This window comes from Dermochelys coriacea, chromosome 12, assembly GCF_009764565.3.
Source record: "Dermochelys coriacea isolate rDerCor1 chromosome 12, rDerCor1.pri.v4, whole genome shotgun sequence".
Taxonomy (NCBI): domain Eukaryota; kingdom Metazoa; phylum Chordata; order Testudines; family Dermochelyidae; genus Dermochelys; species Dermochelys coriacea.
In genome coordinates, this window is record NC_050079.1 from 3,654,661 (window position 1) to 3,673,426 (window position 18,766).

General features: G+C 46.3%; 1 protein-coding gene across 4 annotated transcripts in view; it reads left to right on the plus strand.

The window, feature by feature from the left end:
• Window positions 1-4,922: 4,922 nt before the first annotated feature.
• The window catches only part of ADGRG5 (adhesion G protein-coupled receptor G5), a 30,231-nt gene continuing 16,387 nt past the window's right edge, over window positions 4,923-18,766 (plus strand). The window contains exons 1-4 of one of the 4 annotated variants that reach the window (XM_043494944.1): window positions 4,923-5,590; window positions 15,086-15,179; window positions 15,881-16,007; window positions 17,663-17,804. In XM_043494944.1, the coding sequence (XP_043350879.1) occupies window positions 5,525-5,590; window positions 15,086-15,179; window positions 15,881-16,007; window positions 17,663-17,804 (429 nt within the window). In that variant the 5' untranslated portion in view covers window positions 4,923-5,524. Of the gene's footprint in view, window positions 5,591-6,547; window positions 6,571-14,201; window positions 14,246-15,085; window positions 15,180-15,880; window positions 16,008-17,660; window positions 17,805-18,766 lie in introns of those variants that run through there. The other 3 variants (XM_043494946.1, XM_043494945.1, XM_043494947.1) reach the window with 3 other exon arrangements.

An 18,766-nucleotide genomic window follows, 5' to 3' on the forward strand; every position in this document is an offset into this window, starting at 1 on the left:
GAATATATTCATCCTATTTGTAGGCATGTATCATTTTATATCTGAAATTATGAACGTTGGTTCTATGCTTGTATTTGAAGTGTTGCTGTATGAAACACATAAGGGAGGTTTGGCCAATATATTGTGAAGGGACTATTCAAGTAATGGGGAGAACTTACCTTACAATGGACTTTAGGAGACGCCAATCCACATCTGAGCTTTCCTGGGAACGTTCAAACTAATATGTAAACAATGGCGTCAGCCTGCAAAAAGCCGAATCATTCATGGACATGTGACTTGCCAGGTGGCTACAAACTCCATCTTGTTGCTGTGATTTTGCACAGAAGAACAAAGGGGTTTCCACCCACAAGACAGAGAATATAAAAGGCCCTGGGAGCCTCTCCATTTGGTCTTCAGCTGACTCAAGAAATAGCCTCTCAACCCCAAAGAGATGCCAGAAAGAAACTGGAACAAAGGACTGTAACTTCCGGGGTGTGAGCGATTGCTGGACCCAGGCCATAAACTACAACATTGGTCTGAAAAGGATTGTCCTGCGATAACATCTAGGGTGAGAAGTTAGTATTTGTAACTAGATCCTTAGTGTATTAAGTTAGCCTTGTGTGTTTTGTTTTATTTTGCTTGTAAACTTACTTTGTTCTGCTTGTTATTACTTGGAACCACTTAAATCCTATTTTTTATACTTAATAAAATCACTTTTGTTTATTAATTAACCCAGAGTAAGTAATTAACACCTGGGGGAACAAACAACTGTGCATATCTCTCTATCAGTGTTATAGAGGGTGCACAATTTATGAGTACCCTGTATAAGCTTTATAGAGAGTAAAACGGATGTATTCAGGGTTTAGGCTTCTAGAAAGACTGAATACTGGGTGCTGGAAAAGTCCCTGTTAACTGAGAAGCCCCTGGGCCAAGTGAAGCTTAGTTTCTGTGATCTGCAGGGAGGCATGGCCCAACCTCTTGGTCTGTGCTGGAGATGACTGGTTTGTCTAACTCAGCAAGAGGGGAGTGGAGGAAAGCTTTTTTTGGCAGGGGGTTTGTTCTCAGTGGTATCCCAGCACATCTAGTCTTGAGGGAGTTTCTGTGACCCAACCTGTCACACTCTGACAAACCTGAATGCAAAAGAATTCCTGCCAATGCAAATTAGCCAACAGTACTAAAGTCATTTGTACCCAAAACCAGCCAAAGTTGATCCTTTGACACAGCTATGAATGATGAATATGTAAACAGCGCAGAAGCAAACTATAGTTACATAAACACACCCATAGTCTCTTCCCCTCCCAGCTAGCTGTCAGGGAAGCATTCATTCAGACCCTGCTTACATCTACATCAGGCCACTGCCCCTGAGCCAAATTCTGCCTTTCTCCCCAGTTGGCACCCTCCACTTCCCCACTTGCCTTGCTGCAATCCGGCCCATAAAATGTAAACATTTGGTTTGAGCATTTACACTGCAAGAGCTCTAAACTGTTATTAAAGCAAGATGGAGACTGCTTTAAAGAACAGCCATGCAAACGTGAGGTCCCTTCTCTTTGCAGAAGTTCCAGCAGAGGTTTTCTTAGGCTTGGGGCCGCATGGAGTTTGTAAACCCTGAGTTTTAGGCTGAGCCAAAATCCCAAAGCAAAAACTCATGTGTTTTAAAGCTTATTCAGAGCATTAACAATAGCTGCTATGCCTCCCTAGAGAAACTTGTGCCGTGAAAACGTGGCAAAAGAAAGGGGAAAGGGCACATATTGTAATTGTTCGCTAGGGCCCATAACCTGAACTGGACTGGCGCTCTCCCAGAAGCAAGGACTGATGGATGCTAGCAGACCAGTTACTCACAGCTTGTAGGAATAATAGCTAAGCAGTTTAGACTTGTACTCTGATTCTGCTGCTGCTTTTGGGCTCAGCAATGTATAGCCCTAATCCCAAACTCATGATTGTAGGCCAGGCTGTTGTACAAATTGGTCTCTCTAAGACTTGCTGATATCCAGTCCATATAGCAAGTCTGGTCTTCCCCTTGGTCATCTTTCATCCATGATCATGGTCAAAGCCGTCCTACCACTATAATTCTTAGGTGTCTCTCAGCTGAACATGTCCCTACCAATGTAGCCTAGCCTCCCTCAACTTGTCTTCAATTGGAGCAACCTGCTCTAGGCCTCAACTTACACTCATACAATGGATCCTATTATACCTGGACATTTCATTGCATAGTCTAGATCAGGGGTGGGCAAAACTTTGGCCCCAGGGCCACATCAGGGTTGTGAAACTGTATGGAGGGCCAGGTAGGGAAAGCAGCCTGGCCCCCACCCCATATCTTCCAACTCCCCCTGCTCCTTGTCCCCTGACTGCCCCCTTCCAGGACCCCCTGCCCCTAACTTCCCCCCGGACCCCACCCCCTATCCAACCCCCCCTGTCCCCTGACTGCCCCGACTCCTATCCACACCCCCATCCCCTGACAGGGCCCCTGAGACTCTCACACCTATCCAAGCCCCCCTATTCCCTGACCCTCCACCCCATCCAACCGCCCCCTGCTCCCTGTCACCTGACTGCCCCCTGGGATCCTCTGCCCCTTATCAAACCACCCCGTTCCCTGCCCCCTTACCATGCCGCTCAGAGCGGCAGGAGCTTGCAGCCCCTTGGGAGGCAGCCATGCTGCCCAGCAGGAGCCTGCAGTCCCGCCCCCCAGAGCCCTGGCGGTGCAGTGAGCTGAGGCTGCAGAGGAGGGGGGACAGCAGGGGAGGGGCCGGGGGCAAGCCTCCCCGGCCGGGAGCTCAGGGACCGGGCAGGACAGTCCCATGGGCCAGATGTGGCCTGTGGGCCATAGTCTTCCCACCTCTGGTCTAGACAGGTAGTTTTGCTGAATCCAGAACACCTGCTACTTCTATAGCAGTTGATAGTATTTATTATTTGTATTATTAGAGTGACTCGGAGCTCCAGTCATGGACCACAACTCCATTGTTGCTAGGTGCTGTCCAATCACAGTGCAAAAAGACAGTTCCTGAAGAGTCACAGGAGCCAAAAAGATTTCAAGAAGAGCATGGTCAACGAGTCAAAGGTGGCTGGCAGGTCAAGGAGAATGAGGCTAGAATACTGGCTCTGAGCTTTGGGTCGGAAGAGTTATCAGAGACTTTGGTGAAAGTGATTTCAGGATTCCAAGGAGTGGACTGAGGAGGGTTTAATATGGAATTGGAGTCAAGGAACTCCAGACAACGACTGTACATTCAATGAGATCAGAGATGAAAGGAAACGGGGCAACAGTTGGAGAGGCAAGTTGTTGATATTCAACAACCGTGTCTCAGTCTGGACTCACGAACAGTGAGGCACCCCCAACCCATCCACCCAGGCCCTCTCATCATAAGATCCAAGAACCTGATTTGTGGGCACTTGTGAACGTTTTGGCCAAAACAGGTTTCAGAGTAGCAGCTGTGTTAGTCTGTATTTGCAAAAAAGAAAAGGAGAACTTGTGGCACCTTAGAGACTAACAAATTTATTTGAGCATAAGCTTTCGTGAGCTACAGTGAATATAAGCTCACAAAAGCTTATGCTCAAATAAATTTGTTAGTCTCTAAGGTGCCACAAGTTCTCCTTTTCTTTTTTGGCCAAACCAGCTTCCCTAGAGACGCTAAAATACCCATTATTAGGAACTGTAAACTCACATTGCTAGTAAGGACTCTTGCTTACCACACCAATTTGTGCTGAGCATGGTTTTTAATAACACATCAGTATTCAAACCGGAAAACAAGTCATATGTGGGAGTGGGCGTAATTCACACTCCTGCTATTGCTGGGGAAGTGAGAACTTTCTGCAAGGCTGGGTTTGGCAGGGCAGCAGTTTCAGTGGGCAGGCTCCTGGCATACTGTCAATGAGCTCAACTGTAAACTCTTTAGGGCAAGGAGTATTTCTTTTCTGTGTGTTTGTACAATGCCAGACTGAAGGAGGCCCTGAGCCCTGAATAGAGCCTCTAGGCTTTCCTGTGTGGTGATAATAATAGTAAACTGTAAACATTATTCCTTGTACAATGCATCTCTGCTCTGAAAAGTGACCATAACAATGGCCTCCTGAAACTCTGTCAATTACCTTTCAGTGATTGCAGGACAAATTTGCTCAGCATACAAGTAAAACTATGTAGGTTTTTTCCTATTCGTCATCCCCATGCACTCTTGATTCAAACAGAGCTCATAACCTCTTTAGATCATCACCAGTAAGGGTCTGCAGAGCAAAATAGCCCCTGCCTGACATGTTTGCAGCTCCCCATATCTTCCGTGGAGGTTGCCTGGGTGTAATATAAACATCCTGGAATTTAGTATGCATTTCTAATCTGAATCCAGTTCATTCTCCCCGCAGTGTTGGCTTCTGCTGGGCTAACAGGGGTAAAAAGTAGCAACCACTCGGTTTTGTCACTCCAGCCAGCAGATGTAAGTGCATGCAGGAAGCAGCAGAAGTGAGGGGGAAAAAAGTGCACTAGTTCCTCTTCAGAGCAGAGCTGCACTTGAAAGCCATGTTTCTGATTACGCTGAAGGAACCAGAAATAATAATAATAATCTTATAATCGCAGGAACCAGGATTTTATAGAGCCCACAAATTTCCACTGGTTTTAGTCATAGCATTGGCTTACACTGCATACAGGCATCTCCGTGAGTGTGCTTCAACCCTCACTTGCTCGCCCAGTCCCAGTTCTCTGCACCGCTCTGCTGATACATCTTAGCCTTGCTGTGCAGCACCACCCTGCTCTTCCTGTCCTGGATCCCTCAGCTGATCAGAGATTCCCAACCGTGCCATCCCATATGATGGGTTTGTGATGTGGGAACTATGCTCCAGGAGCCATAACATTCCACACGCCCTGCACAAAGTGAAGGAGGTACAGGCACTCAGTGCCAGGCCGGGGAATTTACCCTGCAGGGTAGATGGCATGCTCAGCCTATAGGAGGCAATCATTGCCAGTTGCAATCTGAGCTGGCACTTGAATTCCCCCCTCCACAGCTGAGAAGCTGATGCCTTAACCTGGCCGCTTCTCTACCAACTCAGAAAACAGTGAACAAAACCTGGAGAGGACAGGGTTAGGAGAAAATTGCAGAAGATGTGGTAGCTTGTCTCCTTCACCTTTTCAATGGCTCTCTGCCTTTGCTCGAGGGTTCTGCACTAAACACCACACCTGGAGTTACAACGGGCAGAAAGAGGAAGAGATTATTTTGGTATGACTTGTTCTCAGCCCATAGCCGTGAGAAGTGGGTGATGTCCCATATTAGGTATGTGCCCACACCACAAACTCCTCCACCATGAAACTTCCTCCCCTAGCCAGCTCCTCCCCTGCCATACAGCAGCCCAACTCCATTAACTGCAGTGGAATCATTGACCCTTGTGCACCAGCTGAGGACCTACCCTCCAGCATTTCCTTTTTAAAAAACCTCTGTTGTTTTTTTCTCTACATCTGCATGAGAGCACTTCTCTGCTGCACAACACTGTCTGTGCAGCTCCGGGGAAGCTACTCTCAGACAGGCATGCATTGTGCAGCGAACTAGGCAAAGAGCGAGGGACAGGAGACCATATGCACAAAGGGCAAAGGGAGAAACAAACTTGCTTGAGGAAGTCACCATCCTGCAGGAGACTGCAAGTAAGTCCTTTGGTTTGAACTGTATTGGTCCAGTTCTGATCTTGCATGCAGCAGAATCAATCAGGAGTTGCTCCAATGCAGTTACACTGTGTAAAACTGGTGTGAGAAGAGATCAGGTCCACTTATATTTTGATTTGTGGTACTCTCAAAGGCTCTCCTGGAGCCAAAAGAGGCAAATGGGGTTGTCAGCCTCTTTGATGCAGCCTATAAAATGCCCAGTGTATTAAAGGAAACAAAAAAAGCGTCAGACCCTAGAACTGATCATCTGAGTTGGGGTGTGCAGTGGGTAACGAAGGAGTGAGCACTACAGAGAGATGATTGGACTCTTACATTAACTCTCTGTCTTATGGGTTCCAGTGACACCTATTGCTGGAATATCTAACGGTATGTCTAGGCAGCTGGTCCGTGCCAGCTGTCTCAGCCTCGTAGGGCTTGGACTAAGGGACTATTTAACTGGGGTGTAGACATTTGGGCTCCAGCTGCACCCCGAACTCTGGAACCATCCCACCTTGCAGGGTCCTAGAGCCTGGGCTCCAGCCTGAGCCCGAATGTCTGCACTGCACTGAAACAGCCAGGGGGTCTGAGTCCTGCGAGCCTGAGTCAGCTGGCATGGGCCAGCTGCAGGGTTCTGATTACAGTGTAGACAGACCCTAAGTGCTCAACAGGTTATTTCTAACTGCAAAGGGCTGCTCATAGTGGATCCAGCTGTTTGCCTCTCCCAGGGGAGCTTCCAGTTCTTTCTTCTTATTGCCCCCCCCCCCCCGCATGTCTGCGGGGGAGCAAAAGGGTTTTCTTCCTCCTTGTTTAGTTTTTCCCTCCCTTTAAGCTGTTTCATTGGGAAGGAGGGAGGTGCAGCGTACAAACCCCAGCGGGAGGAGGGTCACAGACGTGCTTCTGGGGGCTTCAACCACCTTCCCTTTCTCTCTGGCTGGATGCTGGAACTGTATTCTACTGTAACGTGGTCCTACGAGGAGGAGAAGGTGAGCAGCACTGTTCTGTTTTGTTCTTTAGCACGCTGCATCTTTCTCTCCTCGCTGAAGTGAAGCGAGAAGAAGGTCGGTGGGGGCGGGGGGGGGGGATGGCTACTGTGGAGCTGTAGTTTCCAGCACAGGGAGATGTGCCCCTGCTAACTCTGATGGTGCTAGCACACTAAAAACAGCAGTGTAGCCACCACGGGGGTACAGGGTGTCTTGGTACAATCCCACCCAAGCCCCTGGGTGCGTATTCAGGGGACTAGCCACCTATGTAGCTGCAGCTACACTCCTATTTTTAGCGCAGGTGCTCGGAGCTGGTGGGCGTACGTCTACCCGAGCTGGAAGTTACACTGCCAGCTGCAGCCTGGACGTCCCCTGTGTGTCTGGCTGTAGGAGAGGCGGAGTTCACGCTCTGCTGGGAAAGCCTCAGCCTCGCGGGGTTCCCTGGGAGCACTGGCCAGCTCCTGGGGCAAGCCAGGCTGGAGTTCAGCCTTTGCTCTCTTTGAAGCCCAGAGCCTGAGCTCTGTGCTGGAGAGCATGCTAGGCCACAGAGCATGGGAGTTCTCCCAGCTAGGGGAACCTTGGCTCTTGAGTTCCAGCTGTAATGGCTCTTGCTTTTAGCTTTGGAGGTCCCTGGTTCCATTCCCGGTGTGTCAGCCAAGATAGCCACTGTCCCATGACAGCACCTTCTGAGCAGCACTCCCTGCCCCAGCTTCTGCTCCCACTCAGCTGTAGGCCAGACTTCCGCGGCAAGGAGCATCTGCCCCTGCTCCATCGATGGAAAGACTTTTTTCCATTGGTTCATGTGTGTACAGTAAAAATGACATTTACCAATAAAAATCTAATCCTTCCAAGCTCACTTGTGGGGGTTGGGTAGCTTTAATCTCTCACTAGGCTCTATAGCAGCCCCACCAGTACAGGCTGTCGGGAAGACGTGCAGAATCAGCACTTCTCCCTTTCTGGTCCGTGCCAGGTTGTTCCAGGGCCCCAGGATGGAAATGGGATTGACAGCAACTTGGGCCACTGCATTCACGCCCCTGGTGGACTTTCTGCTACTGGGAGCTGCAGCCTGGGTTCTGCTGTTGTACCCAGTGGCCCCAATTCTCCGCTCGCTTGGAACGATGTAACTCCACCAGCTTCAGTGGGGTTACATCTGATTTCCAGTTAGAGTCTGAAACTTACTAAGAAAATGAAAAGCTGTAAGTGGAAACTTACTATTAGTGACCGTAATAAAACAACTTGACCGATTTTAATCCCAAACCCCTGCACTGAAGCTCAAGCCTAGCTGACAACGTCACTTTATCACATAGAAAGAGTGCTCAGACTAGCGTAGCAAAGTAATTCTTTTCTCTGTTTGATTCGTATCTATTTTCAGACGTGCTTACTAGCCAGTTGTTTTTAAATATTGCTGCATACCAATATGCTGCTATTTCCTTTCCGTGGCCTAATAAGGTACAGGTAAAAGTTAAGTAAAGTGCTTGGATCAGAGTTGTGCTCTCCTGTGCAAAAGAGGTTATAAGTGGGTGTTTGTGTCCACTTTGCTGTTACATTGGAATCACTATTTATTGCATTATATGTCTGTATTGCTGTTTCATATTAGTTTAATATTTTTGACCATGTTTTGGGGACTGGTTTACCTGTTCCCTGAAGATGCCACTCTAAGTGGCAAAAATTAATTTTCCCCTTGGATTGTACATTAAAGTAACACAGACGAGCTGTCCAATGACAAATAGATTTAGGGACTGGCTGGCTCAGAGGATAGGCACGGGGAACAATGGAGCCTATCACCTCTAGATTGTCCATTCTAATCTGCTCCAGGCTGCAAACCACAATCAGCTGGTGCCTCTGTGAAATGAAGGGCTGGTCTCAGTCCAGTTCTTAGTGGACACATGTCCACATCATTACAGCCGTCCCTCTAGTTGCCGTGCCTGTGGCATCCCTCTTGGGACTCTCACTAGTGAAGACTAAAGGGCCATGGTGACTGAACTATCATCTCTGGGCTGTTGAGAGAGGATCTCGGCAGCTTTGAGCTGCATTGGCTGGGCAGTGAGGGGCGAGTGGGGGTACTTGCACTGCTGCAAACACTGATAATAATCCTCAGCCCTTTATGTAGGTGTTTTTCATCTGTCGATGACGAAGTATTTCTCAAAAGAGGTCAAAGTCCTTATCTGTGGTGTATAGACAGGGAAATTAAGGCCCAAAGACTTGTCAGAGAGAATCAGTAGCAGAGTTGGGAGTAAACACAGGTCTCCTAATCTGCAGGCCAATGCCCTGCTCATGGAAGCACACCACCTCTCCAGGCAGCCAACAGCTTCCAACTCGAAGACCATCAGTCCAGCCCCCTTCTTCTTCTTGAAAGAAGAACTGAGATATTGTTTAAAATGCATCAATACTTTATATTGAAAATTCATACTGAAAAATATATCACTGAATACAGTGAGCATATAAACAAAGCTTAGGGAAGGGAGGGTCCCTGGACGAAGGAGCTACCCTAAAATAATACCTACCCTTCTATTGCAGATTTTTGTATATTCACCATGTTTACAGGTAACAAGGAGCAGGGCAGGAAGGGGAAGTTTTTACCATGCTACAACTTATTTCATTCTCTGAGCATATCTTCCACCCTTATTACAAGTGTATTTCCTCTTCTAGATGTAAACAGTAAAGACACATGTTGTGCTGGGCCAGCACCAGCCCTCCTTGGGTTGCCAATTCCAAGATCACATGAGCTACCTTTAAACTTTCAAATCATCTGCCAACAGTTTACACTGCTGTCTGTGAGACATTTGTCATTGTGTGAGCTATAAATAGCTAGTGTGTAGTTAGAGTAAGAGTGAAGCAAAGAATTGGAGAGACGCTTCACTGCACTCTACAAAATTCCTTCTTTTGGGGCACAAAAGTCACTCAGTTCCCAGCCTAGGAGCTGGATGGATTTATTATTTGTACTACAGCCAAATCTACTGCCCAACTAAGACTGAGCTGCTATTGTGCTATGCGTTTGCACGTACATAGGAAGAGATAGGCCCTGCCCCCAAAAGCTTATAATCTATCAAGAAAAGAGAGACAAAAGAAGCAGCACTTAAGGAGGGCAGAGAGATTAAGTGACTTGCCCAAGGTCACAGAAGACATCGGTGACAGAGCAGGCAATTGAACCCAGATCTAAGGTCAAGCCCACTGCCTGAAACACAAAACCACCAGCTGCAATTCAAATAGATGATTTCTAGTCCCATCAGTGGAACTCACACTGCTAAATTCTCCCACCCACTGGTCCCAGCTATTAGAGCGCTTTCCCTTCACCCTCTCCCCGGTTCTTGTCATGTAGACAGAAAGCAGAAGACCAGAAGTCCGAAGCACAGACAGTACGATGTTCATTGGGGTTAGTTTCCAAGCAAGCACGTTCCGAAGCCCTTCACACCAGTCGGGCTTATCTCTATACGCCAGTAGAGTCTGTTTCCCAGTGTTCCCTTCCCAGTTCTGATGCCACAGAGCATTTACCCCGTGTCCCCCTTCCCAGTTCTGATGCCACAGAGTGTTTACCCCATGTCCCCCTTCCCAGCAGAGCCTTGCCTGTGTCCCTGTTCCCTATTCCCTGTTCTCGTTCCCCCCTTAGCAAACATGATTCCAATTTCCCTTCCCCCCACTTCCTGTTTGACCCCAGTTTATATAGTAATATTCTCAGCTATACCTTAACCAATCATTTTACTGAAATTTAACTAATCAACCCTACCATATTGTAACATAATTCTCTAACCAATTATATCACTACCCTAATTAACTTACATCTAGCAAAATTAATGATTCAGCAGACAGAAACAATTAGAGAACCAGACAGATTAACAATAGAAAAGTGGGAGCCATAAAGATTAAACAATACAGAAATGAGGGTTTCACAAGCACAATCCTTGAGAGAGGATTTCTTGCCAGACAGGATGCTATCAAACTAAGTTTTCTTCAACCAACTTAAGATCTGTTTCTTTATCTGGTGGTGATGGGCACTATCAGGACAGAATCATCTTCCTAACGGCCCAATACCCACCTTATTTCAGTGCGACAGGCTTGGGATGGGAGGATGTGACCGTTCACTTTCCAGCTTAGGGCTACCCCTGCTGCTTAGCCAAAGCCCTTAGCCTAAAAACAAGGCCTCAGACTATCCTAGTGAGAGAAGGCCCATACACAGGCAGACTGTGGTTTTGATTCTCTGTTTTTATACCTCTATAACTAGCTAAGCGATAAAAATACACCTATGTTCTTAAAGTAGAAGCCTTTACAGGCAGGCCGGCATTACATTAGCTAAGAATTCCATCTATCTACACTCAGAGAATACTGCTAAGTCACCAGGGCAATGTCACCTGAAATGACTGTGCACAAGAGCACCAAACTAACGGGGCTCTTGGCTACCCTCCCTCTCAGTCCCAAACACTGGATATTATTGCAATCTATTATAAAACCAGGAGAATTTCAGCAAATCACAGCGCAGAAAAAAAAAAAATCAAATGTTCTCCTCACTGCAAACACTATTGATCAGTCCAATGTTACCCTTACCCAATCAAGGCCGTGGAGCTGCCTGGATCGAACGAGGGGCAGAATTTGGTCCTATATGTCCAGTCCTGACTCCTTTTCCCCACAGGCCACTCCCTCAACAGTTATTTGTTTTACCTTACCCACTGGCAGTTACTCTATTCCCCACCCCCAAGGTGGGATCCCTGGAAAATGCCCAGAAAGCAGAGGTTCTGTCTAACCCTTGCAAGGCAAGAAAAACTGTGACAATGCAAAAAATGTAACCATGCAAGCCATTGTTGCTACAACTGCTATATAATGGCAGCAAATCTTATACAAAATATAACTCGTGGCCAGAAAGGGTTAAAGAGCCTGCAAGCTGAATGACCCAAAGCCCACCTTTAAAGTCATATTAGAAGGTATGCGAATGGTAATGAGGGCCGTTCATGCTAAGTAGGCTAGAATTTTGAAATGCAAACCTGTATTGTTAGAAGTTAGATAAAAGAAAAGGAGTACTTGTGGCACCTTAGAGACTAACAAATTTATTAGAGCATAAGCTTTCGTGAGCTACAGCTCACTTCCGATGAAGTGAGCTGTAGCTCACGAAAGCTTATGCTCTAATAAATTTGTTAGTCTCTAAGGTGCCACAAGTACTCCTTTTCTTTTTGCGAATACAGACTAACACGGCTGCTACTCTGAAACCTTAGAAGTTAGATGTAATACTAATTATGTGTATCTTAAATACTACTCGTGTAAACAGACAGTTCCTGTCTGCCACTACAGCTACTAAGTCAGGGATCAAAAGGGAATATTAACATATAGATGAAACTTGAGTAAAATAATGTCATTGTCTATATGTCTCTTTGACGTTTGTAATAGACTGCCTAATGGATAAATTGCCCTACTATGTTAATTTGCGTAACTAATTACTAGTGGTGTTTAGAAAGCAGAAGGTTACATCAAAAGCCTATTGTTTAACCAGGACTGTGTGATCAAGTGGATGCTAGAACACTATATAAAAGATCCTCGGGTCCTGATTCTGTCATCTCAGATCTGCTTAGACTTAATCAGTGGAAGTTTGAATCACAAGACTGAGGTCCCAGTTATGCTGGTATGCCCTGAATACGAGATATGGACATTGGACTATAACCTATGAACTATTTCTAAAATAACTCTTTGCAACTATAAAGCTCACCATCTCTGCTATGAATGGACACCTAAGTGAACTGAACTCATGTCTGTATGTTAGGGCTGTCAAGCAATTAAAAAAATTAATTGTGATTAATCGTGCAATAAAATAATTAATTTTGATTAATTGCTCTGTTGAACAATAATAGAATACCATTTATTTAAATATTTTTGGAGGTTTTCTACATTTTCAAATACATTGATTTCAATTACAACACAGAATACAAAGTGTACAGTGGTCACTTTTTATTTATTTTTGATTACAAGTATTTGCATTGTAAAAAAACAAAAGAAATAATATTTTTCAATTCACCTAATACAAAAACTGTAACGCAATCTCTTTATCATGAAAGCTGAACATATAAAGGTAGAATTATGTACAAAAAAACCTGAATCCAAAAATAAAACAATGTAAAATTTTAACGCCTACAAGTCCACTCAGTCCTACTTCTTGTTCAGCCAATCGCTCAGACAAACAAGTTTGTTTACATTTGCAGGAGATAATGCTGCCCGCCTCTTGTTTACAATGTTACCTGAAAGTGAGAACAGGTGTTCTCATGGCACTGTTGTAGCCAGCGTCACAAGATATTTATGTGCCAGATGCGCTAAAGATTCATATGCCCCTTCATGCCTCAACCACCATTCCAGTGGACGTGTGTCCATGCTGATGACGGGTTCTGCTCGATAACAATCCAAAGCAGAGCGGACCAACACATGTTCATTTTCATCATCTGAGTCAGATGCCACCAGCAGAAGGTTGATTTTCTTTTTTGGTGGTTCAGGTTCTGTAGTTTCTGCATTGGAGTGTTGCTCTTTTAAGACTTCTGAAAGCATGCTCCACACCTCATCCAGCTCAGATTTTGGAAGGCACTTCAGATTCTTAAACCTTGGGTCAAGTGCTGCAGCTATCTTTAGAAATCTCACATTGGTACCTTGTTTGCGTTTTGTGAAATCTGCAGTGAAAATGTCCTTAAAATGAACATGTGCTGGGTCATCATCCGAGATATGAAATATATGGTGGAATGCAGGTAAAACAGAGCAGGGGACATACAATTCTCCCCCAAGGAGTTCAGTCACAAATTTAATTAATACATTATTTTAATGAGCGTCATCAGCATGGAAGCATGTCCTCTGGAATGGTGGCCAAAGCATGAAGGGGCATACGAATGTTTAGCATATCTGGCACATAAATACGTTGCAATGCCGGCTACAAAAGTGCCATGTGAACACCTGTTCTCACTTTCAGGTCACATTGTAAATAAGAAGCGGGCAGCATTATCTCCTGTACTTGCAAACAAACTTCTTAGCGATTGGCTGAACAAGGAATAGGACTGAGTGGACTTGTAGGCTCTGAAGTTTTACATTGTTTTGTTTTTGAGTGCAGTTATGTAACAAAAAAAGTCTACATTTGTAAATTGCACTTTCACAACAAAGAGATTGCACAGTGGTACTTTTATGAGATGAATTGAAAAAAACTATTTTTTGTTTATCATTTTTACAGTGCAAATATTTGTATTCAAAATAATATACAATTTGATTTCAATTACAACACAGAATACAATATGTGAAAATGTAGAAAAACATCAAAAATATTTAATAAATTTCAATTGGTATTCTATTGTTTAACAGTGCGGTTAAAACTGCAATTAATCACAATTATTTTTTTAATTGTGATTCATTTTTGTGAGTTAATCGCATGAGTTAACTGTGATTAATTGACAGCCCTACTGTATGTATATTGATCTTTTAACCATACACTCACTCTCTCTCTCGATTTTTTTTAATATATTAGTTAATAAGAATTGGCTGTAGCGTGTATTTGGGTAAGATCTGAAACATTCATGTGTCCGAACCTTTGGGATTGGTAGAATCTTTTCTTTTATATGATAAAATAAGATTTACAGAAATCATCATATTTGACTTAGGTACCTGGATGGAGGCCTGAAGCTGGATCACTTTAAGGGAACTGTGGTGTTTGGACTTCTGAGTAAGTAAGGTAATAAAGAAGCTGTTTTATGCTGGCTTGGTAAATCTAAGTATTGGAATATCCACCAGCTTTTGGGGAATTATTTGCCCCATTCTTTGCAGTTCACCCTAATTGAGGGACCACAGCTAGCCCCCACCGGGACCCTGGTCACAAAAACTCTGGGCCTCTTGCTGCTGCAGCTCATTGAATCTGCTCTTGTCTTGCTGTATATCAGGAATAACACTAATGCACACTGGAGTGCACTCAAAATAAAGGGCCCTGGCTGTTGTCCGCAACATTCCCTCTTTCCCCTAGTCTAATGGTAAATGGAGCAGCTCCCTGTCATGGAAGGAGATCCAATCCTTGAATTGTCTTTGAACTAAGCAGCAAGGGTTAGAAAGAGACAGGGTGTGACAGACACACAGTTCAGGCCTTCCTGAATATGATTACCACCACTAAGGTTATCATCAGAATCTTCTGCTTAGTGTCAGGTTTCAGAGTAGCAGCCATGTTAGTCTGTATTTGCAAAAAAGAAAACAATGCATTCGATGAAATGAGCTGTAGCTCACGAAAGCTTATGCTCAGATAAATTTGTTAGTCTCTAAGGTGCCACAAGTACTCCTTTTCTTTTTTGCTTAGTGTCAGCCGATAAACCATCACGCTGGGTACAGTGAGGACTATATCAGAAAGTTTAAAAATGCCCTGAGATATTCCCCCCATGGGCTTTGGATAATTTATTTAGATTGTAAAATGCACAGAGCAGAGATTATATCTCCTACTGGCTTGTACAGCACTGTCTGTGCACATTGTCAGCTCTTTAACAACAGTGGTAATTGAATCCAGAAAGCAGAACCTGTATGTCTCTTGCAGGAGATGAACTACATTTGGAGCACCACACAGAGAGACTCACCCTTGCGGACTGGCCTCTTTTTGTATCTTGCTGCTCTTCTGCTCCAACAAGCAGGTATGGATATTTCTTTATTTGGAGCTCTGACATCTCCGCTATCATTTCACCTAGAAGGCCACCCTGACATTTGCCGACAGTGATTGCACCAACCTGGGGACAAGTCTGGCATCCTGGTCAAAGCCCCCCATATCTACTCTCATGGGAGTCACTGAGTGATTGCATTCACTGACATTTTTCGGCCAAATGTTTTGTTTCTGACAAGTGGCCTTTTCCAGCAAAAAAAGATTATACACACACACACACACACACACACACGTGCAGCAGGGCTTTGTGGATCTGGAGGCACATGGGGAGTTGTGGTGGGAATCGGACTCTGTGAAAACAGCAGCGTGCAGGGCTCACCTCAAGCCCCTCTTTCATCTCCCCAGAGGCCTTTGCGACCCTCCTCCCTGCCCTGGTGGCAGGCCAATTGCTCCAAGTACAAATTCATTCATGAGGTGCAACTTTAAGAAGATTGCAGTGTGGGGAGAGAGCCCGCACGGCCTTAGCCCAGAAGCGGGAAGGGGTGCTGTTTATCTAAGCCAAGGAGAGGTGTGGGGAGCTCTTCCTCTGCTTTCCTCATGCTCTCCTGCATACCTTTACTTGAACCCCCAAGATTGGTCAGGTGGTGGCGTGTCATGGGATGGCACAGGGGTCAAACCTCCCCCCGCACAGTGCTGCCGCTCTGCGCATCCTGACACGGCTCATTTCCCTCCCAGACTGCACAGGGGCCCGGGAACACTGTCAGGTAGCCACACGAGCGCGAAGGAAGGAGATGAACATGGTGGCCAGCACGGACAGTTACATGGAGAAAGGATGCCCTGCACAGCATGGGAAGCCGATCAGGTGAGTGGGGAGCACGCACAGGGGGCTTTGCCAGACTACACTCTGGGGCCAGCTCCCTGAGTCCATCTCCTGCAGCTAGGGAAATTTCCAGCGAGGCGATTTGAAGCCGAACACGGCGCTTCGATCAAATGGAAATTTGAGTGAGAAAACCAGGTTTTGTCAAAAATTTGGGGTGGGAGGGGTCGACAAACTAAAACCTTAGCAATAAAACAAATCGGTTTTCAATAAAAAGCCCACTCCCCAGATTTTTTTCCCCCCAGAGAACGTTTGCCACAAATGAACATTTTTCTCTTTGGCTGAAATGTTTGAAAGGGGAGAACAATTTATTTGCAGCTGGATCCACAGCCTCCCTCAATGACTAAAGCAGGTTACAAACCTTGCTCCCTCCTCATAACTCCCCAGGGAAGTGGCTCAGTCTCATCACCCCCATTTTACAGATGGGAAAACTAAGAGCGTGTCTATCCTGCAAAGAAAAACCCGGGGCACCGAGTCTCTGTGCCAGGATCAAGTGACTTGGGCGCGTGGGGCTCAGGCTGCAGAGCAAACAATAGTAGCCTAGCTCTTCGGATTCATGCGGGAGCCCAGGCTCCAAGACCCTTCCCCCTTGCTGGGTTTCTGTACCCTGAAGGTCCCAGTGGTGCTCTAGGGCTGCTCCAAGCACTCAGAGATTAATTGTGTCAGAGGAATGGCTAAGCTCAAAGGAGGAATTAAGGTCCCCATGTAAGCAGCTTCTCCCAGACCGCTCTACAGTCCATAGACTCAATGCAGACAGCTCAGAGTCAGCCCTCTGCTCCAGACCAGAGAGAGGGGGAGAGACAGGATTTGCTGAAGGTTTTTAGGGCTAGCACAGGGGAAGAGGAGAGTCAGGGTTAGCGTAGGGGGCAGAGAGGTGAAGGGGAGGAGGTGGAAAGGGCTGGGGTTCACTCACCAGGGTAGCTGTGTGGCCTCAAGGAGAAGCCGTAGTACAGCACCTGGCCACACTGGGTCCATGCCTCATGGGCCAGCTCAGGGAAAGCAGAAAGCAAGCAAGCGAAGCTGAGACGCCTTTGCTCTCCTTCAGGGCATCTCAGCTGAAGGGGGAACTAGTGAGGAGGGACTGATGAAGAAAAGCCAGGCCCTCTGTCCCAGTCCTGGTCAGCACTGCCCATATCAACTTTGCATCCAGATTTGGGAAGAAAGCAACACTGCTAACCATTGGAATTTTCTGTGGGATGGCTCGTCTGTTTTTCGACCAGATCCAGTTATTTCTAAGTATAATTCTAAAGTCAGGCACACAAAAGAATACAGACTCGGATCTGCCACACAGTCCCCTACAGACAGGAAGCCTCAAGGACATGCTTGGCACAGTCTCCCAAACGAGGCAAGCCCAAAGAAAACCCATTCCGTCGTTTGTGTGAGGAACATTTCAAGCTGACGGCGACAGGGTCCGATGTTTGAATCTGTCTCCAGTTTTAGTGCCCCTAGTCTGAGGCAACCTCTAACGGGTGACGATACCTTCTGACGTGATCTCAAATACACATCTTCAGTGTCTCTGTCTCTTTCTTAACCTCATTCACTCCCTTGTTCTTTCCTTCTGCCTCTTATTATCTGCCCCAGCCCCGGCCTCTCTGGTCTTCTCTGCCCCTCTGAGCGTGGATTCTTGTTTCTCATGCTAGGTTAAAACAGTTAGAACAGAAGCTGTTGGAAGTCCGTTTCCAAGAGGACAACTTCACTGTCATATGCCCCAACATCCAGACTTTCGTATTCAAGATTAAGCTGCTGTTCCGAGGGCTGAATCTCACCAGTGAGTTATTACAGGTCAGTATCCACCTTGCTCTAACGGCCAGGGGCTTTGCTTTCTAATCACGCTTCCCAGCACAGGGCCTCTCATACTGACAGCGTTCTGGCGCACGGAACGACAGCACGAGCTTTCATTTCCACAGGAGTCTGATCTCGAGTTCCAGTCGCCCATTTCTCTGTCTCCCCTGATCCATCCCACCTGCCTCTTCCTCCTTTTTTGGCCAAGTGCCTAAAGTAAGATCGACCCAGGAGCGATTTCTGGAGGAGACCTGATTAGTTTAGTTCCTTCCGGTTTGGTTCCCTCCTGGCTCAGCTGGCAGAGCTGCAGCTCACCAGCCACAAGGAGCCCCATTTGCATCTCGGTTGAAGTCGTGTGAACACGTGAGGTGTGCCCAAACACCAGGCCCAAGGACCAACTGGGGCTTCATTGACTACTGAAGTCTGACTCCGTACATCTGACCCAGCAGATATAAATATAACATGGGCGGGCTGGATGGATAGACACGGTGAGGTGGGGTGCTGAAATATGCCCTGCCCCACAGGGAATGGCTCAGAAGGGTCCTTAAACCTTATCTTACCTTCCTTTTCTAACCCACAGAGGAGTCACATCCATTCCCAGCAGTCTCCAACCACCTGCAGCAGTGTTGGCTTGGATGGGTTTTCTTTTCTACGTTAAGCCTCTCCCACAGGCAAGACTATGGTAATTAGAGGCAGAGTTGGGACCCTGGCCAAGATTGAGCATTTACATTTTGGGGGGCCCAACCTAAGTCTCCTTGAAGGGTCCTGATTTTCAGAAGATGCTGAGCTCCTCCCCTCCAGAAACCAGGGTGCTTGGACACATCTCAAGAATCATAAGCCACTTGTGAAAAACCTCTGGGTCTCTCAGCACACTCTGGTCAGGGGCATCTTTCATAAAAATTTGGGGGGGGAGGACAAAGTTGTGTCAGTATATAGACTGGTCTTTGTGGTTATATTGGGGG